The 24,745-nt window shown below is 43.4% G+C and overlaps 3 protein-coding genes across 6 annotated transcripts in view; all 3 read right to left on the bottom strand.

Annotated features, from left to right (window-relative positions):
* Window positions 1-786: 786 nt before the first annotated feature.
* LOC118241473 (uncharacterized) lies at window positions 787-11,507 on the bottom strand. Of its 2 annotated transcripts, none has more exons than XM_035526568.2 (5): window positions 10,957-11,507; window positions 10,093-10,154; window positions 9,605-9,764; window positions 7,175-7,304; window positions 787-2,197 (listed from the first exon to the last, which is right to left on the bottom strand). In XM_035526568.2, exons 2-5 carry the CDS (start codon window positions 10,110-10,112, stop codon window positions 2,013-2,015), a joined length of 495 nt encoding a protein of 164 aa, XP_035382461.1. In that variant the 5' UTR covers window positions 10,113-10,154; window positions 10,957-11,507; the 3' UTR covers window positions 787-2,012. The 2 variants fall into 2 exon arrangements, with proteins under 2 accessions (XP_035382461.1, XP_035382460.1); XM_035526567.2 differs by having other exon boundaries at window positions 10,093-10,158; window positions 10,957-11,503.
* Window positions 11,508-15,826: 4,319 nt separating this feature from the next.
* timm21 (translocase of inner mitochondrial membrane 21) lies at window positions 15,827-18,104 on the bottom strand. Its single transcript, XM_027028092.3, has 6 exons — window positions 17,351-18,104; window positions 17,177-17,239; window positions 16,892-16,989; window positions 16,724-16,797; window positions 16,206-16,311; window positions 15,827-16,072 (listed from the first exon to the last, which is right to left on the bottom strand). The coding sequence occupies exons 1-6, from the start codon at window positions 17,625-17,627 to the stop codon at window positions 15,980-15,982; spliced, it is 711 nt and encodes a 236-aa protein (XP_026883893.1). The 5' UTR covers window positions 17,628-18,104; the 3' UTR covers window positions 15,827-15,979.
* A 988-nt stretch (window positions 18,105-19,092) lies between these two features.
* Window positions 19,093-24,745, bottom strand: part of neto1l (neuropilin (NRP) and tolloid (TLL)-like 1, like) — a 67,760-nt gene continuing 62,107 nt past the window's right edge. Inside the window, exons 9-11 of one of the 3 annotated variants that reach the window (XM_035526505.2) lie at window positions 24,200-24,745; window positions 23,220-23,294; window positions 19,093-19,225 (exon numbers count right to left, since the gene is read on the bottom strand). The exon at window positions 24,200-24,745 is cut by the window's right edge and continues 64 nt beyond it. In XM_035526505.2, coding sequence (XP_035382398.1) covers window positions 23,234-23,294; window positions 24,200-24,745 — 607 coding nt within the window. In that variant the 3' untranslated portion in view covers window positions 19,093-19,225; window positions 23,220-23,233. Of the gene's footprint in view, window positions 19,226-20,220; window positions 23,988-24,199 lie in introns of those variants that run through there. The other 2 variants (XM_035526506.2, XM_035526507.2) reach the window with 2 other exon arrangements.

Genomic DNA, 24,745 nt, shown 5'->3' on the forward strand with positions numbered 1-24,745 from the left:
CCAAGGGATCGCTAAGGTCCTAAAAGCTTTTTTTTGTAAACCCCTGCTCTGGTTCTTTCATTTTTCATGCAGGTTGTTGATGTCATTTCAAACTTGTGGCAGGCATTTTGTTGCTTTCAAAGTGGCATGGAACTCCTCCCTGTATCTGAAAGGGAGAGGCAAAGCAATTTATTCTGAAACAGCCACTTTAAAGGAGGTCAACACCTGTACACCTAAACCCAGTTTTTATTACTCAGATTCATTTCGACATTAAACTTGAGCTGAAGATGTGAAGATTAAACCCTTTCAGTGAATCTGAATTCCGCACTGCAGGGTGTCAGAAGCAGGAGTCTGAAGGCTCCAAAGACCTCCACTGAGTGGCTGTACGTGCCAATTTAAGGCTAAGTTGAGTAAAAAGCACGAACCCCTCGCATCCTTCAATCTCCTGCTGCCTGGTGACAGACATACAAGGAACCACACTCCTGCCCTGTCTCTGCTGACACAACCAGCACAGAGGACCTTAACAGGAACAGTTGTGGAGAATATCTCAGGAGAGGTAAGATTCCGACATAAAAACACGAGCTATAGCATCTGACGGGTCATCAAAGTCAAGAGTGTTGAAGTGGTAAAGGGCAGGACTCAGGCATGGTGCATCACTGCCGCCTTGTGGCTACAAGACGTCATACAGCACGTTGGATCTCACGGAAACGAGGTCGTTTTAAAATCACTGCAGCGCGGGATTTTCAGTAATGTGTGTGTGTGTGTATTTCTTTATCTAAACCATTCATAAACCATTATCAACTCTCATATTTTCCCCTCATTGTTTATTAGAAATGTGATGACAAGGTTGTCATAAATACAAAAAAAACCAAAAAAAAAAAAACCCCCCAAACCTCAATATGAACAGTTCATTGACTTAAACAATCATTTACAATAATCAGTATTAAGACTTGAAGGAAAAAACAATGAGTATATCAAATTATGGCATAAAGGAGATGCATAATGACGGCATGTACAGGTATTTTTTTTTAATCTTGATGGTTTAATTAAAAAAAAAAAAAGAAAAAAAGTTTTGATCCCATTATTTTAACCTGAAAGTTTGACAGCTGCAGATTTGAATGCAGCCGAATTCAATTCAAAACACTAATACGAAAAAACAGAATGTGTTAGGTCACACATCGGACACACATCATTACCACAGGCACGGACACCCCCACACGGTTCATTAATGTGGATATTGGGGCATAGAAATCACTGCCATCACTCCACAGGCTCAGACACATCCTCTGCATTTACATGCACCCTCACGAGCTGAGAGGCCACACCCACTTCCATGATTATACCTGCCACTTACAAACAAAAAAGTAAGGCAATTACAAGACAAGAGGTGCCGAGGGCCAGTATCTGAAATTGTCATCACATATAAACTGAGGTTATGTAGGAGAGCGAGGATGAACCTCCATACAGAAGCCTCTTCCTTTGGGCCTTCAAAGAAACTATCACCAGCTGTGACTCTGATGAGGTTGCCCTTAGCAACACACCAACCAATCAACAAGTCCACGCACAATGTACAGTGGACGTGACGCTGAACGTACAGCTTCAGTCCTTGGGATTTCGAGGAAGAAAGAACCGTCAGAAAAGCTGAAATGCATATAGGACTAGATTACTGTACGTGATGTGTGTGTGTGTGTGTGTGTTACATGAGTAAGAATAATGCTGGTTATATAAGAAGAAACCACAATAAGGCATGGGTGAGCTCAAAGCACCCAGACGAGGTCTCGCAGTACAACATCATACCATAAGAGGGCAGCAAAGCATTTCATTTCTCATAACACGTCACAAACCAAATTCTCTTGATTCTTATCAAAGGGGCAGAACCCTTAAAACAAAAACCTGTATGCACAATAACACCCCCGCTAGAGGAAAAGCCCTAATTTGAAAACAGGGGGGGTGGGTGGGGGGGTTTAAAGGTGTGTGGGCAAGTGTAGCCCTTGCTGTGTTCAGGTCAGAAACGGATGGAACTGAGAAGCAGATTAACTGGCTCTCCTTTCGGGCTCCGGTTGGCACTGACTGCTGGTATCTGCTTGCAGGCTGGCAGGAGAGGTGGTGCTGGAGGTGTAAGGGGGTGGGTCTCCCTCTAGGATGGGCACGCTCTGGGAGGCATCAGTGTCGTCGCTCTGAGCATACTCGCTGTACGGAGGAGGCTTCAGGTCATTCGCTGCACGAGAGAGAAAGAGAGAGAGAGTTACGTTGGAGGGACAGCATGCTCTCGACATGCATCGACATGCGTAATGGTTTCATGGATAATGAAAAATCTCTCTTAAGATGCCCTGCGTTACCGCAACACCACTCGGGCAGTGGGGTCTCAGTGGTTAAAGTACCTGACTAGTAATAAGATGGTTGCCAGTCAAGTCCCACCACTGCCAGGTTGCCACGGTTGGGCCCCTGAACAAGACCCTCAACCCTCAGTTACTCACGTTGTGTTCAGACAGAACTGGAAGTGGCTTTGGATAAAGGTGTCAGGTGCATGTAAAAGCACTCAGGTGTGATTATGCAGCTCCTATATGTTAAGTTGGCTATAACACAAGACCAGGAAGTCTGTGCTCCAACCACGCTGACAGACTGGAAGTGTTTTTGACTCCTTTGTCTTACAGCTCTTCCAGAACAGAGTGCGGCTGTATTACGTTTATAAGCCCCAGCTTCTAATTTCAGTGGCACGCTTGACTGGGTACTGGGTGACGTCTAGCACGGCTGCGTAACCTTCTCCCTAAACCTACCCGCTCCCTTCCCTCACGCTCCTCCTTCCGCGGGGTGACGTCAGCGAGCGGAGCCGCGTTACTGGGTTCTCGGCGGTGCCCATGACGAGTCATCACACATCATAAATACGTGATGGGGGGGAGGAGGCCAGACCCACACCCAGCACCACCGGCCCTGCTGGGTTTAACGACCACACACACCACAGTGCTGAGGGCCCAAAGCGGGTCCACAGGGGCCCCAACATCTTCCTTCCCTGTCTGGCTACTAAAACATAAAGTGCACACACACTGTCATAACAGCGGTGTTGTTGGGAGTCTGGGAGATCTTCGGGGCCCAGCTGGAACACTCGCCACAACCAGTCGGTCCTGGACCGGGCCAGTTCTGTCCTGCCTTCTTTGACCAGGTCCTTGGAGTCCCTTCACAATATACATTCGACAGGGCTTCAGTTATGAAGGAATTACTGATGGTGGAAAGACGATGGGCCAGGACAACGGGTTTGGTTGTATTTATCCATGTCCTGAGATGGAATGCACCAAGAGAAACAGCCAGAGCACATCTAGAACATGAATCGTCCCCCTGCCTCAGTGCGCAATTTGCTTTATGACCATAGATCAAGAAAGTTTAAAAGTCAGTGTGAAATGTCAAATTTTAGTTGCTATTCTTGGAATTTGTGGACTCTTTGGCAGGATTTGTATTTAGTATTGTCATGAGGTTCAGGAAACCGCTCGTAGTTCTGGGCTGGCAAGGGACTGTTAGCATTGAGCTGAAAAGCCATCAGTGCAATCTGTTCCTCTTAAGGACAGGAGGGACCAACTTTTAACTCCCAACCAACCATCAAACTACTTAATTCTGGAATGCATCCAAACTTTACAACAACACACCCAACCAGCAAACAAGTATCTCAATTCCAGTTGTGTCATCATAACATCACAGGTCTTGTCTCCATATCTTGATGGCCTGCAGGCTTGTATTTCTCTGTACATCATTCCACGCATGTCGTATTTCTTGTTATGCCAACATCTGTCCACACGTGTTCCGCCTCTACAGACATCAGCCGGGTCTCCATCGCTAGCAGTGAGTGGTCGGAAGCCTGAACACTTTAAAACTGACTCTGCATTTACCGTCCTGCATGTGTACCAGGAAGATAAAATCGATCACCTTGCTGTTCCAGTGCAAACACGGTACTGAAGACGGAGGAGGTGGAGCAACAAGCAAAAAAATATAATCCCCAATCAATATAAAAAAGGGGCATTTTTAGTTAAGGTTCATGGTTAAAGTACAAAAGCTCCTTTCCAGTGACACTTTTGATGTGTCGTTTCCCGTCTTTAGAGTGTGTTGGTACTGGCAGACATGCCACAATACCTGAACACACAGCAGAGTTGTAAGTGTGTGTTCACGGTTTCAGTCTTTACCATCATCGTGCCCTTAATGTCTGAACACACAAATCCATTATGGATCCCTGCTTATCTGTCAGAGAATAAACACTAACCTTGTCTGCCATTTTAAAACTTACATGAACTAATGACATTCATAATGAGACCAACTAAACAAAAATAACCCAACATTCTAAACTAAATGTTGTTCCGTTCAAGTGTGGATGAAAGTAGGTTAAAGGTACTGCGTCACGCTGAAACTTTCCTGCGCCCACTCTTTAGTGTGCAGTAGTTTCATGTGGGTGGTGACTGTTCCCCTAAACACAAAACACACAGTGTTCCTGTGAAGTGAAGTGGGCCAGCAGTGGTACGAGGTGTACAACAGAACAGCCACTCTGTTTCTATATGGGTGTGACATTCGCCTGTCTGTACAAATAGGAGTCAAAGAGAACACCTACACGAGAGAACAATCTGGGTGCATCAGCTCATGCTGAGAACTGTGGAGTGACTGCAAGTTTGACATTTTCACAAAACAGCTTTTGTGAGAGGGAGATATATAGGTACATATGCAAGGAATATGTTCCTCTCTTCCTAAGGGAGGAACATCAGAGCCTGGTGGAGAACATGCTAAGAGCCTGTGGGCCTCCAGACGCAGAGAGATCAAATCAAGTATTGGTGAACCAACCACGACAGCAGAGGAGATGCAGAAAATAGCTGGTGGTGGATGTGTCAGCCCCCAGTGATGCAATCCTCTAGCGGAAGGAAAATAAGAAGTTGGAAAAGTGCCAGGGGCTAAAAAAGGCAAGAGAGAGAATGTGGAAGGTTGACACCAAGGTTGTCATCGTAGTGACGGGAGCACTTGGGATCGTGACCCCTAAGCTGGAGGAGTGATTTGAGCAGATCACAGGAATGACAGTCAATCTCAGCCTAGAAGATCACAATCCGAGGAACAGCAAAAACACTGCACCGCATCTCACACACACACACACACACACAGGTAAGAGGCCTGAGTGTGAGATAAAGATATGACCATACATTAATCATAAATGTAGACCATTTATTAAAAGCAAAACCATCTTTGCGACACACCCATCAGTAGTGTGTACACAGGGGTTTGTAGACATGCTCCTGCACATGTATACTGATGCTGAGAACAGAAGGCAACCGTGAGTAATCAGACAGTCTGACGAGCTGCGTCACATCCTGAATTGCAAAATTCAAACGTGACCATTTTATGAGAAGAGTTGGGCATGCACGAACAAGAGAAAGAGAAAGCAGAATTCACAGGAAGAAAATGAGCAATTTGTGTATGAACCAGGGCTCCCTCTTCCTAAGTATTCATGGAGTGTATCCAAACACGGCCATCAGTCCCAAACCTCCAGACAGCACACATGACCGGCAAGGACCCGTACGGACCGGACTTCACTTCTACCCACTCTCCACCAGTGAGCACCACCCAGTCATGACCGGCATGGACCCGTACGGGCCGGACTTCACTTCTACCCACGCTCCACCAGTGAGCACCACCCAGTCATGACCGGCATGGAGCCGTACGGACCGGACTTCACTTCTACCCACTCTCCACCAGTGAGCACCACCCAGTCATGACCGGCATGGAGCCGTACGGACCGGACTTCACTTCTACCCACTCTCCACCAGTGAGCACCACCCAGTCATGACCGGCATGGACCCGTACGGGCCGGACTTCACTTCTACCCACTCTCCACCAGTGAGCACCACCCAGTCATGACCGGCATGGACCCGTACGGGCCGGACTTCACTTCTACCCACTCTCCACCAGTGAGCACCACCCAGTCATGACCGGCATGGACCCGTACGGACCGGACTTCACTTCTACCCACTCTCCACCAGTGAGCACCACCCAGTCATTCTTGCTATAGACAATCTAGATTCCACACAACCTTATGGAGACTCTTAACACAGATATCTTTGCTTTCCTCCTCTGTTCAGTGTAATGTGTATATTCCGTTACAATTCAGTAGCTGCTGCACTAGAATACCTTTTGCCATGCTGCAATCTGAAACCTGATAATTAAGAATCATTCTATATTTGGCCAAGCAGCAGTCTTCTCAACCTCTTCCAGGATGTCACAAAATCCTTCCATCTACGTGTCTGCAGTGCAGACAGATGCACGGACATCAACACTTGCTCGCGTAGAGACAGAAGAGATTTGTGCACCTCGTCACCTTGTCCAGGAACTAAAGGTCTACATACTGCTACAGCACACCGTGTACGACAACTCCCCCATGCTCTGATCAGTCATGTATGGACAAAACGTATTTAGGAATCTGCCTTACACCTGTTTCAGTGATCGAAGATGGCTTCTTTTTTCACAAATTCACAAGTATTCAAGAATATAAAAGGATCACGAGTAGTGTATGTTTTTTTGTGAATGACGGCGTACATAATTTGCCCTTTGAAGTTCATAATATTTGTATTTTAGAACTGATCATTCAAAAACCTCTTACCTCAAGTTTCATCACCTCTGCACCCTTCTCACTCTGCTCTTACCCCACGGTGGCCAACGGACTCGCTGTACAGAAATACCAAGAAACTCACCTCCCCCTTTTTCTAGACATCGCACAACCGTTATGAAAAAACAATGGTTCTTTCATGCACCTGAATGCGAGAAAGTACCGCCCTCACCCTCACTAGCTCGTCTCCGTGGTTCCCTATCGCTGTCTTCACTCGGTGCTCACGCCAAGCACACTAAATCCCCAACGCACCAGAGAAGCAGGCTTTAGCAGAGCAGTGCTCGGATGTATGGATGAGCTACATAAAGAGTGACAGCAGCCTGTGGGAATCTTCAACTCTAACACACCTAAAACCACCACGCAGTTTCTAAACAGACAGGGAGATCGAGTTTTGACCCTGTGCCTATCGCGCTACATTATGTTTACATTCCCGTGTGAATTATTTTTTTAAACCCCAAACGACCAAAGCATCTTTAATTCACCGTGTCTTCGCAAAAGTTTCCAACATACCATTCCAGACAGAAAGCTGGGTTAACTCCATGAACGGTTACTGGTGTGGGGGGGTCTTACCTCCAGACACAGCCTCGTACGGAGGAGGCATGTCCAGGTGGGAGAGGGAGGAGGCCGGGTGCAGTGAGGCCGAGGGTTCCCCGACAGAGCCATCATCCTGCACGCTGTACCAGCTGGGCCAGATCGACGTCTGTGCGACAGAGGAGAGGACTCACGTCAAACACGCGACACATGCCAACACCAGAGCAGGCAAACCCTCTGGCTTGGGCCAGCAGCAGCCAGTGGAAATGAACGTTTTTGATTAATAAGAGTTTCTGTACATTTGTGTGAGGATACAGAGCAAGTCAGACATGGGGAAACTCAACAGTACAAAGCGTCTTTGATAAAATCAGCAGCAGCTGAAAATGTAACAATCCACCAAAGAACGATACTCTGACTGATACAGAATTGGATTTTTTGGATGTAATTCCATCATGGATTACCTTCTGGAAAACACTATTCACATATTCTCACATAACTTAAACAATGGATGGCATGGAAGTGTAAATACCCTCTCCATAACTCCTGCAGATCAGAACACAAGAGAAAAGACCAATCTGTGTGTGTCTGCCACAGTCACAAGGACTCCCCTGATAAACTGTGACAGTTATTCACCAACAACTGAAGTGTGAACATTAGATCAGAAAATGGAACAACACTGCATCTTTCCATCTCTGCAAAAAATACACAACAGCCTTGTGGCCTAACAGCTTCAGTCCCGTGGGTCTGATCTAACAGCTTCAGTCCCGTGGGTCTGATCTAACAGCTTCAGTCCCGTGGGTCTGATCTAACAGCTTCAGTCCCGTGGGTCTGATCTAACAGCTTCAGTCCCGTGGGTCTGATCTAACAGCTTCAGTCCCGTGGGTCTGATCTAACAGCTTCAGTCCCGTGGGTCTGATCTAACAGCTTCAGTCCCGTGGGTCTGATCTAACAGCTTCAGTCCCGTGGGTCTGATCTAACAGCTTCAGTCCCGTGGGTCTGATCTAACAGCTTCAGTCCCGTGGGTCTGATCTAACAGCTTCAGTCCCGTGGGTCTGATCTAAATGTTGCTTGAGCATGACTGTGTGTGTGGCTTGTGCTTATGGCTCTACTTAAATGAACAAGCAGCTGTTTGGAACTGGATTACTATCAGACTAGAACTGGGTTGCTATTAACAGACTGAAGATGGATTACTATCAGACTAGAACTGGGTTGCTATTAACAGACTGAAGATGGATTACTATCAGACTAGAACTGGGTTGCTATTAACAGACTGAAGATGGATTACTATAACCAGACTAGAACTGGGTTGCTATTAACAGACTGAAGATGGATTACTATCAGACTAGAACTGGGTTACTGTAAAAGTATTGGAGCTGTTACCACTCTGCCTGTGCAACTGCTTAAAACCTGTAACTTTTAAGAATTTCCTTCCGTTTATTCATTACTCTGTATCCACAATTCTTACCAGCCTTCCCTGGTCATTACGATGCAGTATATGACAATTTTGTTAATGTTGTCCAATACACACACGTCACTTGCTCAGCTATCATGCTCCAAGTTGAACGAGTTCTCTTTTTGCCTTGGATTTGTTCCCTTACTGGCTATACTCAACATTTCTGTTGTTTCATGAAGTTTCCCCAACAATATTGCTTATTTTGCATCAAACAAAAGATCAGATAAAAGGTGATGCAAAGATCAAAAGAAAACTAACGTGATCTGCTTCACTGAACACATACATTGACACAATGCATGCACACACCCACACAATACACCCATACACCTGAACAATACACCCATACACCCACACAACCCACACCAGACTAAGTTCTCTCTAAGACTTCTAAGGACTTTTCACGTAATAAAGAGAGGCTACCCACTGCACACGGCTGCCAATTCTGGAACTGAGACTGCTGAACTGACCTGAGGTCAGTTTCTGTGACGAGAGAGTTGTAAGGACCTTAAAAAACTAAACAATTTGCCCTGTACCACATACAGTAAAAAACTCAGTATTAATAACTACAACACACTGTCTCATACAATAAAGCAAAACTACCAAAAGAAAAATAAAAAGATAAGAGAAACATATTATGAAGAACGTTCTATGGATGGGCAAATCTATATTATACTGATACTTCCGATCCAGGAATAAAAAACCCCAAAAAGCAAAAAAGAACTTTGATCTATAGACGTTTATTTGAATAGAACCTCACCTAGCTCTGGCACAGACGTCAACTAACCTGTAATGAACTTTTCACTGCACTTTATCTATTGATCTGTCTTTTTTGCACAATCAAAATAAAGTAAAAATCAACCAACCAAAATTTACATATAGTGACAAAAACAAATCAGTAGAGATTTACTATCACTATTTAAACCCTTGCCGACTGTAAAAAGTACGAAGAGTGAAGATAAATAGACAACTGACAAAAGATAACTGGATCGTTTCCAGCCAGTCTGGAGAACACTTACACTTTGTCTCTCACACATCTGGTGTAGGTAGGCTCGTCCCCCCACTATTACAATCTGGGCATTGCGAGGGTTACTGAGGTACGCTGCCAGCTGTCTCTGTCTGGAGCGGTACCAGCAGATGTAGAAGAAGATCTTTATCATAATAAAAACGATAACAACTCTGAAAAGGGCCAGAAGAAAAAAAGCATAAAGTTAATGAAGCTTCTCCAAGTAATACACAGTTTACATTCACATTGAGGTGTTTGACCAGAGCGATAGTAATATTTTATCAGTGGGGGAGTTGTGTGTGTGCACCAGGGGTATTGACCATGTGAACTACAGGGGCGCTACCATCAACACCTGCCAGTACTGTATGGGAAATACACGCCTAACTTCCCTGCTTCCCCCATTAAACACCCCGGGGCTGCTCTGCTAGAATAAACAGAAGTGAGTCACTTTAGAGGATTTGGAATAAGCCATGAGCGACGTTTGTGCTTGTGTTGACTTACATGTACCAGTACAGCTCCATAGTTTTAGTGGGAACCAATCGGCATATTCAGTCACCAGTGGCCTGGCTAAAGTGAAAGCGTTACAACAAAGGAAAAAAACAGAATCATGTCAACCATTAGTCTAACACGATGGGAACTGTGATCCATGTCTGTCTGTGTATATATATATATATATATATATATATATATATATATATATATATATATATATATATAAATAAAATCTGTGTGTGTGTGTTTAGCTATCCTAACCTCGGTAACCTAAAGCCCACGTAGCCACCCAACACCATTACTCTTTCACTCGGTTATGTCCGTCTTAGGACAACAATTTTAGTTAGATCTTAGAATTTAAAACAGTGTAGCAGGCTATACCTGGCTAGCTAAAAGCAGAGGACTTTTAGCTGGTTATCGCTAAGTTAAATAGTTAATTAGCGTTACTGTGCAAAAAAGTAAATTTATTTTTCTGTCTGTTGTAGCAATTAGAGGTCTAGTTACTGGGCGCACTATGCTAGTAGTCTGTGATAGCTGTGTTAACTAGCTACCGCTACACCATTCACAGCATATTAGTGTCGAAAAGTAAGTAAAAGACAGTAAACTGTTAACCTACTAACGCTAGATAACGGTAAGTGATGTAATTCAATCTAGTTAACGCCAGGTAACCTAGCTAGCATTATCCACACACCAGGCTAGCCCTCTAGCTGGCTCCATCTTTCTTATATATTAACCAAATTCTTTTAGCAACATTACTAGCCAGCTATCTTAGTTAAAGTCGTTCTCAGTATGGCATTAACCAGCTGTTTATTTTCGGAGTTAAGACTATATAACCAGCGGTGGCTCTCAAATGTACCATGAGAAGTGACTCACCTTGCGCCAAGTTGCTCGCTAGCTTAGCTTATTTTAGCTTATTTTAGCTTAGCTGCTAACCCCAAACGAACAGTCCGCTACTCCGTTAGCATGTTAGCATGCCAGCTAACCTGGGTAATGCGATTACGGACGCGCAGTCAGTGCCAAACGTTTCGTTTTGTTATTTAAAAAAAGATATCTAGGTACTGTTACTTTTATTCGCTCTGTCACGAATTCAGATTTGTAAAACAAAAATCCAGTGTTTATTATGAGCTAACCCGAATGCAAATCTCAGCTGGACTGATAACGTTAGCTCCGTGAAAACTGAACGGCAGTCCCAGGGTGAAGAGGGCGTGGGCACGACCCGCCAGCGCCGCTACACGCACGTCTACACGACCAAACACAACCCAACACGACCCGGGGCACGACCCACAAGCGCCGCCACACATACACCTACACGACCCGCACCATGACCCACCAGCGCCGCTACACGCACACCTACACGACCCGGAACACGGCCCACCAGTGCCGCCACACGCACACCTACACGACCCGGAACACGGGCCACCAGTGCCGCCACACGCACACCTACACGACCCGGAACACGGGCCACCAGTGCCGCCACACACACACCTACACCGCTACACGCACACCTACACCTACACGACCCGGAACACGGCCCACCAGTGCCGCCACACACACACCTACACGACCCGCATCACAACCCACCAGCGCCGCTACACGTACACCTACAAGACCCGCACCACGACCCGGAACACGGCCCACCATTGCCGCCACACACACACCTACACGACCTGCACCACGACCCACCAGCGCCGCTACACGCACACCAACACGACCCGCACCACGACCCACCAGCGCCGCTACACGCACACCAACACGACCCGCACCACGACCCACCAGCGCCGCTACACGCACACCAACACGACCCGCACCACGACCCACCAGCGCCGCTACACGCACACCTACACGACCCGGAACACGGGCCACCAGTGCCGCCACACACACACCTACACGACCCACCAGCGCCGCTACATTCACACCTAAACGACCCGCATCACAACCCATCAGCGCCGCTACACGCACACCTACAAGACCCAACACGACCCGGGGCACGACACACTAGCGCCGCTACACGCACACCTACAAGACCCGCACCACGACCCGGAACACGGCCCACCAGTGCCGCCACACACACACCTACACGACCCACCACGACCCTGACCACGACCCACCAGCGCCGCTACACGCACACCAACACGACCTGCACCACGACCCACCAGCGCCGCTACACGCACACCTACAAGACCCGCACCACGACCCACCAGCGCTGCTACACGCACACCAACACGACCCGCACCACGACCCACCAGCGCCGCTATACGCACACCAACACGGCCCACCAGTGCCGCCACACACACACACCTACACGACCCACCAGCGCCGCTACATTCACATCTACACGACCCGCACCACGACCCACCAGCGCCGCTACACGCACACCAACACGACCCGCACCACGACTCACCAGCGCCGCTACATGCACACCTACACGACCCGCATCACAACCCACCAGCGCCGCTACACGCACACCTACAAGACCCGCACCACGACCCGGAACACGGCCCACCATTGCCGCCACACACACACCTACACGACCCACCACGACCCACCAGCGCCGCTTCATTCACACCTACCGTGCAAAGTGCTCAAAACATGTCAGGATACGGTCCACACGACCAAGTGTGAACAGAGCATATAGAGATATATTTCCAAATGTGTCTTGGAAGCAGTGTGAAGATCTCAGGTTTTGCACAAGCGTTATTATTTAAAAGACTTGCTTTTGTTTTGAGTAATTGAATAATGTATTGACCAAATTTTCCAAAAACAAATAACCCCTTAGAGATTTAAAATTGTGACATGGTTGGTTATCGCACGTGGGAGAAGAGCAGAATCATTGACAAACTTCATTCTAACTGGGCTCGCATATTCCCAGCACCCATAAATTATTCAATGTAAGGGTGCTAGGAACATGCGAGCCCAGTAAAGCGTGCTGGGAAACACGGCAGGAAACAGGCATGCAACTGAGCTCGAGGAATCCTCGCGCCCACGCATGCAGCGCATTGCTAATTTACATCTGAAAACTAGTCATTTGCAAATTAGCAGACTAAAACTAATCGGATTCCTCCTGCTATCAGGTACTACTGTAATGCACTGGACTGACAACATGTGGCATGATTGCTTTGGCATCACCGTTTTCATTTAGCACTATTCTTGTGCGTTGCTATTCAGTGGCGCTCAAAGAATGCGTTTTAGTTTTGACTCTGGTTTTGTTCCTTACGTTCAGAAATAACGTTTTGCATTGACACTGTCGCATTAGGCGTGTGGACTAGGTTTCTGTTAAGCTGCTTTGAGACAATGTCTGCTGGGAAAAGTTACACAAATATAACCGAGTTTAACCATAAACATACGCTAGAAACTAGAACCGTCTGGATGTAGTCTCTGCCTTCTCATGCTGCCTTTACTGCGATTGGTCCTGCGAACACCAACAATGTAAATGTCCCGCCGCGTAATACATGCTCACATTTGATAAACATGTCTGGGATTTAGTCTTATAATTGATAAATATATGCAATGCTGCCTCCTGCTGGCCGTATGTGTTAATTCAACAGCTCCGAATCCCAGAAGTTGAGACCAAGTAGGTCCAGTGACCTGTTAACAGAAAATGTGTTGAGTGAAATAGCATCTGCATGGGGACATGTTTTTATTGGTGAAATCCATGTCAATAACTGTTTTACAGAAATACATTAAAGTGAATGTATCATGCAGTGTTCACTGTGAATGCCAAAGAATTAAGTAATCATATAATGGCTGATACATTATGTTTTAAGGAGAAACTGCTCCCATGTACAGCCTTCAGGTATGAAGGGTTTTCTGTACATCTGAATCTTGGGTCAAATCAAGAATCAAATATTCAAGCCACTGACAGTAGCTACATGAGTGGTGTGAGGGAACCAGATGCAAGCTGGCGTTTTTGGTAAACACTGTAGATGTTCTTTTCCTCAGAAATGACTCTGATGTTTCAAGTTTCAAGTTTGGTTTATTTGTCACATACATAGTCATACACAGTATAACTCGCAGTTAAATGGTTGAGAGTGCTCTGTCCAAACTGAGGAAAAAGAAAAACAGGGGTGCATAGAGAAATATATATTCTACATATATACACAAATATATTAATGTATGTACAATATGTATATTATGTTTATATACACAATGTACAATGTATATATGGATATGTATATATGTATGTACACAATGTACAGTTCCATCTTGTAATTCACATATTAACAGTTATATGTTACATGGTGGTAATTGAACATATTTACAGTTGTTACATGGTGGTGGTGGTCCCCACAGTTGATCAGTTTCCCTGATTCAGGGCCCGAATGGCCTGTGGGAAGAAGCTCCTCTTCAGTCTCTCTGTCTTGGTCTTCAGGGAGCGAAAGCGCTTCCCTGACCTCAACAGAGAAAAGAGCCTATTGTTGGGATGGGTGGGGTCCTTCACAATCCTCCTGTTAGTGTGACTAAACAAATCTTATACCAGTTCATGACAACGGGCTCAAAACACTGCTCACTCCATTAAATTACACATGATGCAGACAGTCTCAGGTCTATGTAATGACAGCTATGCCATTTGCAACATCTTCTTAAATGAAGGCCTTATGTTCCAGGCCAAACGAAGAATGCTTTAAGTGCAATAATGTGCAAATACAACTTGTAAAGGTAAACTTGCCATAAAAGAACTAAGACAGAAAAATTGGTGAAAATAATTGCTGTTAATTATCGCTCAGCCACATTACTCCCTTCCACTGAGCTAACCCCTTTTCCAATTAATTCACATTGCAAAACCTTTATTTTAAAGCATTTAAACTCTAAATGTGGACAACGATCTATAGAAGAGTAACTTTTCCCCATTACATTAAAAACTACATTAGAAAAATGACATTCCAAACATTATTTAACCAGGCTTTGGGCTCTGATTAAACAGTTCCCTTACATGCTGTAGCACTGCACTTCTAAGCACCACAGTGCACCTCTATGACTTTTAATTCTATAATTATTTTCTTTATATTCATTATTTACCTCAACACTCAAATTTGATTTTATGTAGTCTTTTATTAACCATATTTTATTGATCTTTTTGCACATTATTTAACTTCAGTTCTTTGTGTATTTAAATCAACTATATTTAACTTATTAGTTGATAAATTGTGTTATTTTTTTGGCAAAAACCTTCCCACAGTGACCAACTTGGAATGTAATACCCTTTATTATTTTGTCTATATAAAGCACTTTGAATTATAATCGTATATGAAGTTCTATACAAATAAATTTGCCATGAATACTTTTTGTAGTATGGCAGGGTGCATTATGCTGCTGAAAGAGGCCACTGTCATTAGGGAGTACTGTTACCATGAAGGCGTGTACCGTGGTCTGCAGTAATGTTTAGGCAGGTGGTACTTGTCAAAGTAACATCCACATGAAGGCCAGGACCCCGGGTTTCCCATAGTGCACGCTGGTGTCATCTCTGCTCCAGGTAAGGGTGCAACCATGCACACAACCGTCCACATGATGTAAAAGAAAACGTGATTCATCAGACCAGGTCACCTTCTTCCACTGCATCGCAGTCTAGTTCTGATGCTCATGTGATTGTTGTAAGCACTTTGGGTGGTGGACCAGGCTCAGAATGGGCATTCTGACCTGGTCTGACTACACAGCCGGCTGTGAGGCAGTATGGATTCTGACACCTCTCAGATGAGATAACCTTCACTCCCCACACACATTAATAAGCCTGGGGCTATCACCAAAATTACTTTAGATGTTTAATTCATTTACTGTCAAAAATCATATTAGTGTCCCCAAAACATATCCAATGACAGTCAGAACAATGAAAGACACACACACACACACACTTTTAAAGACGGCACATCTGTTTCACTCATATATTCTCCTGAAAACAATCTCATCTATTGTCCTCGACAACGATGGTCCTCCTTGGATATGTATCTATATCCACAAATATGTAGCGGAATTCATATTTTCCAGTTTCAGGATTCTGTGAAACGAAAAAAAAGGAACAGAACTAATTATTAAAACACACTATGCAAGAAAGATATGCTTAGGGTTACTATGTTTTATAAACAATTAAAGCAGGTCGCAAAAAGAAATGGCTGTTTTCGAGATTTCACCTGTTTTGATTCTGAATGTACAGTTCCATGTAGTCCTGGTTCAGAACCCTCGATATAAAACTTCAGTCTCATGTGCTTCTGACCGTCCTTCAAGTATTCAATATGACTAGAGAAAGAATGTCCACCAAGGACATGCCTCAGATGAAAGGCACTTAAGATACTGAGGTATTAAAGGACAGCTACTCTGTGTTTCCAGCTGTCTGTCCTGTTGTTTATGTTATTAACATTTGTACTATTACTATAATATAATTAAGGACATGTGTTAATTCATTGTGTCAGCAGGAAAAGCTTTGCAGATCATGACTTTTACTGCACCAGACAAACCAGAGAATCTACAGTGGCAGAACATTCTCTACTAATACTGAACCCACTTTACCAGATGACTGACACTGCTGTGCTGTTGGTGTTTTTAAATGCAAATCAACATAATTAAAGTCACAGTGAGATACATAACTGTACCTCATTGACAAATGGCACAAGACAACCTGTCCTTTGAGATTCAAGAGTGATTGCCACACCTAACTTGTTGTCTCCGGCCACGGCGAGTGGTTTCCCCGTAGCCTTTAATGGGTTCACCAAACGCTCCAATTACCTGCCAACCACACAAAAAGACAAAACAACATTCCTATTTAACAAAACAAAGCAAATGATGCTTCATCTCATAATGTATTTTCAGAATGACCCACCTCTGGGTGTGTTCTGCATTTGTCAAAAGCCTTTCCATAGAGTTTGCTTGGACTTGACGATGAAAACAGTTCTTGAAAGATGACATAGAGAAGTCCTCCTGTGGCAAAATTACTCCATGTTGGTTTTATTTTTCTAGGAAATCTGTGGTCCTATTGTTATTAAATAACCAATAATTTAAGATGACCATCCCTGAATTACTGCAATAGCTACGGTCACTGTCCAAGTACGGAGGTTAGAATAATATTATTATTATTATAATAATAAGACTATAATTATAACTTCACCTGTAACTCCAAGACCAACGAGCACCACGACCAAGTAGGTGAAGTCTGTGCCCGCCTGCTTAACTGCAGGAGTTAGACAAACGCAAAATGCCATTACTGCTACAATCGGAGCAAAACCACTAGTTATTTCTGCAGCGTTTTGGCCCTTTTTAAAAACATGCACCGCGCCCAAACCTTTGTGCGCCGCGGACCCTCCTGAAGACCGCTTGCTCTCCGCGACCGACGCCTGGTTCGTACCGCGGTCCTTAACGGAACTTCTGAACTGAACTCCAACGCGGAAACCTCGAGTTCGGGTCCAGTCCGCTACTGGGCCGTTACTTAATCCAACTAACCCGGGACCGGGTCCCCGCATGGCTGGTGTTCGCGGGGGCAAGGTGACATTTACGCGACTTAATGTGTGCTGTACGCAGTATGACGTTCTGCCGAGTCTGAGTATGAGAGTGTACGCCATTATGTCTGGCGCTGGCTAAGCTAAGCTAAAAGACGATGAGGTCAACTAGGCTAAACTAAGATAAGATAGCTGTTTATGTTTAGCTATGCTATGAAACCAGCTATAGCCAGGTAGCAAAGAATATCGACCGTTACTTTCCGAGCTTTCCTAGAACGTGTAAAAAGGTCACAAAGTCGTTTTACGTAAGATAAAAACTTTCTTTCATGGTGTAAATTGCCCACCGTCATAACAATCCGAAATGTCAGATAGCTTAGCTTAGCTTAGTTTATTTTAGCTAGCGTTGTCTCCTTAGCGTCCACCAGCTCGCTCTGCTGTGAGACAGAGATAGTATTACTGAAGGTGTCCCTCACAAAACGCCATTAAATCGTTATTACCTACTGTAATTGAGCCTTAAAAACCCCACTGTTTCTTATTTACAGATGTAACTGGTTTTGTTTTATCTGAACGTAATGATAGCTCGTAGTGTGCTGCTGGCTCTCCGCCCTGTGTTTGAGGCAGGGCCAGTGTCACGGGTTTGGGATTGTTAATCCTAAAAACCCAAACGATAAAAGAACCGAAATACTCTTTGGAAAATCATGCAGGACCCTGATGTAATAACTAGGATTAAATATTGTTCCCGCAGAATTATTAATGTCACTTTATTGAAAACGAGCTATCCAGGTCCAGGATATAGCTAATATATAACCAAGTCAGGACCTTTTGACAAAGGAGTATAGATGTTTAGTGTTAATGAAAACTGAGGGGGAAAGTGTGCTTGTCTTCTTCATAGAAAAAAAACAACACCTTTTGTCCATGAAGTTTGTGTAGGATGGTATTTTTTTTGTTAAGGTATGCATAGACAACACATTCTGACCTCATTTTTAATAAATTGTGGTTATAATTTTCAAACTAGCAGGGGATTCACATTCTTTTACTCTTTGTGTTCATAGAAACCTCTGTGGTGGTGACAACTCTTACCAGTCTGGCGTAAGAATATTAGAAAACAGATCACAGAAAAAACTTACAGCTCAGACTTTAACAAACATCGGATTATCAGCTGTTAAACACAAACAGCTCATGACCTCTACAGCCTTGTGAAAGGCCCACATTTGTATCAACACTTAGTACACTTTATATTCAAAGGTTATTTTGCATTACAGTCATTTCTTAAAGGTCACACAAGAAAATGAAACATGTCTGATATAACCCCAACACATACAAAAAAAAGCAAACAAACTAAAAAACAAACAGTTGGAGAGTGTAATGAAAACCCCACCAATGCTCCTTAAAACCCCCCTCCCCCCAAACCCCTCAATGCCAAACACACCCAACCGTCACTTCTATATTTCACTTTATCTAGTGTTGTAGACTGACTAGGCACTGACTTGCTTGATGTAAAGTTCAGTGGTTTAAGAGTTTAGGTCAGTGTGCAAGTTAGTGCCATCCTCCAAACACGCATAAAGGAATCTAAGACAGAAACAACCCCCCCCCCCCCCCCAGACCTGAACGCAATCCTGTTGACTGTTACCAAATGCAACAGTTCTCTCAGTAGGAGGACTTTACAGGTTAGTTCCTTAAGCTGTCAAACTTGGTAAGGTGCAGGGCAATGATGAATGTGCCTGTAGAAAAATGAAAACACTATTAGATCAGTTCCAAAATCTTGCTTGAAGTGATATATTTTATATTAAGCAATGATTTTGCACAGGAAAGATATAAAAGGTGGTTACAGTTTTCAGTAGACATATTTGCATAAAGCTTCCATTGCAATATGCAATGTTGGCATATTTATTTGACCTATTCCTTTAAACTTTTCAGTTAAATTTCTTTGTGCCTGAGGCCTGATATAATGCTGAGAGACAAGCTTGGTTTCATTTTAAGCTGCTTAGCTGAACAAATTGGTTTCATTAGCACTGCTAATGATCACTTAAAAACCATTTCAAAACATTTTAAGCTGCTTATTTCATACAGTGGCATAGCCAGGAATTAACCTGAGGAGGGATGTGGGAAAAGTGCTAAATGAAATTGCCATGTACAATTTATCTGACATATGTAATACAGTTTTAGACATAATTATAAGCAAGTATAGCGTCCAGAGTTTGTAATTTCATTGTTTAAGACATTTTGACTTTGGATTTGAACTGAAGAAGTTTCAAAGAGAAATGGAATAAATACATGTTACTGGTCACGTTTCTGACCGTAGCAGCTGCTAGCCGATAAAATGTGATTAAACAAACTAATGGACTTTCATTTGACATCTGTGGCTTTGATCTCATTGTAGCTCAAGTAGTGTGCAAAACAGTTTCACTTTACACCTACAGTGTCAGACACACTGTATTTGTTTTATACTTTACACATACAGTATCAGCAGTACTGTATTTGTGTTTTATACTTTATATGTACAGTATTGGCAGTACTGTATTTGTTTTATACTTTACACATACAGTATTGGCAGTACTGTATTTGTGTTTTATACATGCACAATATGTGCAGTACTGTATTTGTGTTTTATACTTTACATGTACAGTATTGGCAGTACTGTATTTGTGTTTTATACATGCACAATATGTGCAGTACTGTATTTGTGTTTTATACTTTACATGTACAGTATTGGCAGTACTGTATTTGTGTTTTATACTTTACATGTACAGTATTGCCAGTACTGTATTTGTGTTTTATACAGTATCACTTGTTCTGTATTTGTGTTTTATACTTTACATATACAGTATTGCCAGTACTGTATTTGTGTTTTATACAGTATCAGCTGTACTGTATTTGTGTTTTATACCCTCCCCCCACTAATATACTAATATGTTTTCCATCTTTTGTTTGTTATCAGAATATTCTTTAACAATCAATATAAATATGGCATATTAGTTATAAATGTCATACAAAGGTTAAACATTCTATATATTTGTTCAAACAGAGTATACTGCCACTATATAAAACTGAGACATACAATTGTGGGCATACAATCGTGCGGTTGTGGTGACAGGCATAGTCATTTGCTATTACAGTAATACATCATCTTAAAATTACCTGCAGTAGAGGAAGTGTTGGTAAGATTTGCCTTTAAAATTACTAACAAAAAGTGTAAATGTTTGTATAGAGGTATACTAAGGTATTTGTAAATAACAAATAAATGCCTCATTTAGGATTACCATTACCTGCTAGTAATGGAAGAAATATGTGACATTTGTCGTCAGAGTTAGCAAGGGTGTTCAGCACAATATCATTTCATATTGATATTTAATTCACAACATGCTAATAACAGTAATGTTTCCTCAAAATCTCAAACTACTGCCAAAAAGTGAAAATGTTTTTGACTTTGAGATTTAGGCCAGATGATGTAAAAGACATGAAAAAGATGCTTTTCAAGGTTTATTATTTTCATTTCATACACAAATTGTGTTAAATGTGGTTTCAAACAAATCAGTTACAAAACCTTTTTTTTAATTCGTGTACAAAGGTTATGTGCCATTAAAATGTAGCAGTTTTCTGTATTTGCCATCAAAGCCCCTGTACTTTTACTGCAAAATTATCCAATTAAAATGAAACATCCTTAAATTAGAGTAGCTACGCATATTCTAACATTAATTAGGATTTTAGCATGCATTTAGTATAGGAATTAGTCTGGTAAGGGATCTTTCTGTATCATTTATATTGCTTTTGCTGAGTCTCATCTGTACGTTAGTTCAGCATGAGATATCTGCGCGAACAGCTGCTAAATGTAACTTCAAGTAGACAAAAAGCATGGAAGTTGAAAAAGCGTCAACTATTTCTCTTAGGTTGCATAAACACACGTAGACTACATATATGGGGGTGAAGTTGGTGATACCCTTTAACCAGGGTAAAGAAAAGCAATGTTTTGTTAACAAATTCATGCACTTGGATATTACCAGGACTTATCCCCACTTACTTGTGTTAATAGAAGTCAAAAGTTCTGTTTCTCTAAAAGTAACATTTACATAATGTAACTTTCCGTTGAAAGTATTAAAAAAATCCTAATGTTAAAAGGTTAATAGTTTATAATTAATGTGTCTAAATTCAAGTTTCAGATATTTCAAGCAATCTTCTAAAAGTCTTTTTCTTTGCTACTGTATCCATGTCATTCGTCACTGTGAAGTATTTCCACGTGTGTAACGTGTTTTGATGGGCCCTGTGTCTGTCATTAAGGTGCCCGTGTCATCGTACTAGTGTGTGTGGTCGTCCGTGAGTTCGTATTTCACTGAAGCCCGTTCAAACTGATCCAGGACTGCTGACGTACTATTTTAAAGAAGTCTATACGACAGAAACAATGCAACACAATGTAGACCGTGAGCAGACAGAAGAGCACATATCACAGTAAGACACAGGCAGTAAATAATGGGTTAAACGTAAAAAAAAACTGACGCATTTCCACCAACGCTAACAGGAAACTTACTTGTTGTTCGTCACAACTGAAAATGAAGGTAAAACAGGGTCAGAGTCTGCACGAGGGTTTTTTAACACCCATTCACCAGTGTCATGGTGAACCAGAATTACTGGTGCTTACACGAGCCAGTGTACATGTGAAAGCATCCAAAACATGCAGATGTCATATTTATTTACCAGAGGATGATGAAAATGTCTTCTGTGTGAGGTGAAAATCCAAATAACTGGAACAAAGTGTGTGTAAGCAAAACACACCACTCGTATTTCAGCATGTACAATGAATAACTCAGAAGTGCACGTTTGAGGTACGGTATGGAAATGACCTCGGACAGACACTGATAGTTCAGTTGCAGCTAAATGTACCGATCTTACAATTTTCTGCCTAAATTTCAGATGATTGCAAATTTGGCCTGGCAAAGATATAAAGATAAAAAAATCCAAATTAAAAGCTTACATGTAACTTATCTAAGCACTACAGTAAAGAAAGTGCAAAGATGTCACCTGATCTGATTTTATTTTGGACATAATTGGTGATTAAGCTGGGATGCTTCTGTTACCTCCCAACCCCACCTGTAGCAGTCAGACAGTTTGGTAAATGTTTCTCTGGGTACAGAAGGAAGGATTATCGAGAACGTCTATATATATGCTGTGTATATAAAGTTATTTAGGATAGACAGACACTTGTAGATGTGCTCTTAACTGCACTGTCATGAAGAAACCCTGACTGGCGTGTCTGTAAGAGTCAGGCAATGTAAACCAACCGGATCTGTTATTGGATGCCAGCGGTTATGAAGTGGTTTCCCACCAGGGGTTTGTTAGGTGAAAGTAGTTGTGCTGTTCACTACCACAGGGGAAATGGCTGAGCCCATAGCGCTTCATAACGCATGGGCTCAGCTTGGAGGAGTGGGTGAATATCTACCCGTCTGTCTCGGGAGATCCGTCACTGAAACAGAAAACCTGCGTGGAAATCCCATGCGCATGAGCAGATGATGATGATGTACAAGTGTAAACTTAATCCAAAATGCAAAACAAAAAGGGGTAAAAAAAACAACAAAAAAACCCCATCACAGGAATTCACCAACAAGCACGATGGTATAACCAACTTTATGCAAATGAAAGGATCAAACACTGAATCACAATGACTATACAAAACGACTAGATAAAACAGAAGAAATGAGTGTAATCTTTGTTAAGAGGTCTTACCTTCTGATTGTCTCTTACACCCTAGTTGTGTTGTATTCAGATTCATGTTTGCTTAGAGACCCAATGAGGCAGTACCTGAAATATCATGGCTCTTACATTTTAATATCTCAATGTCCCTTTGCACAGAGAGAATTATCATCAATAATTATTCTGTTTGGTGCCTAAACCTCTAGCATGCACACACTGAATCAAATTCTCAGTGACACAAAGTAAAAGCACATGAAATGTGCACCCAGATAACTGCTTTTGTTTTAAACAAAGCCAGTATGACAACACTTAAATTCTTCAAGCAGTCAGGTTGCAAAAAGACAGTAAAGTTAGTTCAGATTCAGAACAGGATCATGCCATGACTGTTTCTTTATCTCACTACTACAGCAGAAGTTGTAAATATTGCAATCTTATCTATATACAGTTTTACTAAAGTGCATTCTTGTATCCTATATTTGTCACAAACATTTAGATAAATCAAGGTGGCTTGGGTGTATGTTATGTAAAAAAATCTGTTAAGAAATGTAGCCAAAAGTGTGAGCCCTTGTTGGAAAGTAAACACAGGTTTATCACAAGCAACCTCTGAACAAAAGAGGTCTCTGTCAGATAGTATCCAGAGCTGTCTCCATGAATGTGGATGACCTCAGATGACCTTCTTTAAATGGCCACGTGATCCTGTACAGTTTGCAGGGATCTAGACATGTAAAGGGATCTGAGCATGGGGACCTGAGCACATGCCTTCAGCACTTGCTGCGTCCCTTCAGCCTTTAAAAACGACTGCTGAGGTGGGGAAGACCAACACAAAAACAAAAGGAAACACAATGTAAGAGGGAAAAACGTAAACAAACAAACAAACAAACAAAAACCAAAACAGTAGAGAAGGGGGCCCTAAAAAGGAATAAAAATGAAAGTCTGGGCAAAAGATACCCCCACCCCCACCCCCACCTCTACCCCTACCGTTTGGTCTTCATCAAAAATCAATGGGTACTGACCGCTGTAGTGTTGTGTCGTGCCTGGTCAGCCTGTGGCTTGTGGTGGGCACCTCTTCCAGCTCATCCTCCAGGTCGCAGGTATCTGGCGCCCCCTGCTGGTAGCTGTGCTTCATGGCTAGGATGCCACGCCTGGCGACGGGCGGTAGGAGGGGCCTGGCGGGTTGAGGCGGTAGGTCCGTCATGATGGCGGCAGCGGCGGGCGGTGGAGGGGGGGGCGGTGGCGTGGGGGTGTGGGGGCTCAGGTTGCCGCGGCTACCCCTGGCGTTGGGCAGCTGGGAAACGGGGAAGTGGTGGTCGTGCAGGCAGCGGGAAGATGAGCACCTGAGCCTGTGGTAGCTGTCGAAGTCCTCGGCCAGCTCGGCCAGCTCAGCCGAGGCCGCCGTGGCACTGCGGAGCGTGCACAGCTCGTAGTGCGCCGGACCCTCCTGGAATACCTCCTGGAAAACGGTGGGGTCGAAGTCGTCACGGCGCACCAGGTACTTTTTCCGGGGCTGCTTGACCTGCACTACCACGGACACCACCAACAGGATAAGGACCACGCAGCAC

This window comes from Electrophorus electricus, chromosome 1 (assembly GCF_041902795.1).
Source record: "Electrophorus electricus isolate QZ-2024a chromosome 1, ASM4190279v1, whole genome shotgun sequence".
Taxonomy (NCBI): domain Eukaryota; kingdom Metazoa; phylum Chordata; class Actinopteri; order Gymnotiformes; family Gymnotidae; genus Electrophorus; species Electrophorus electricus.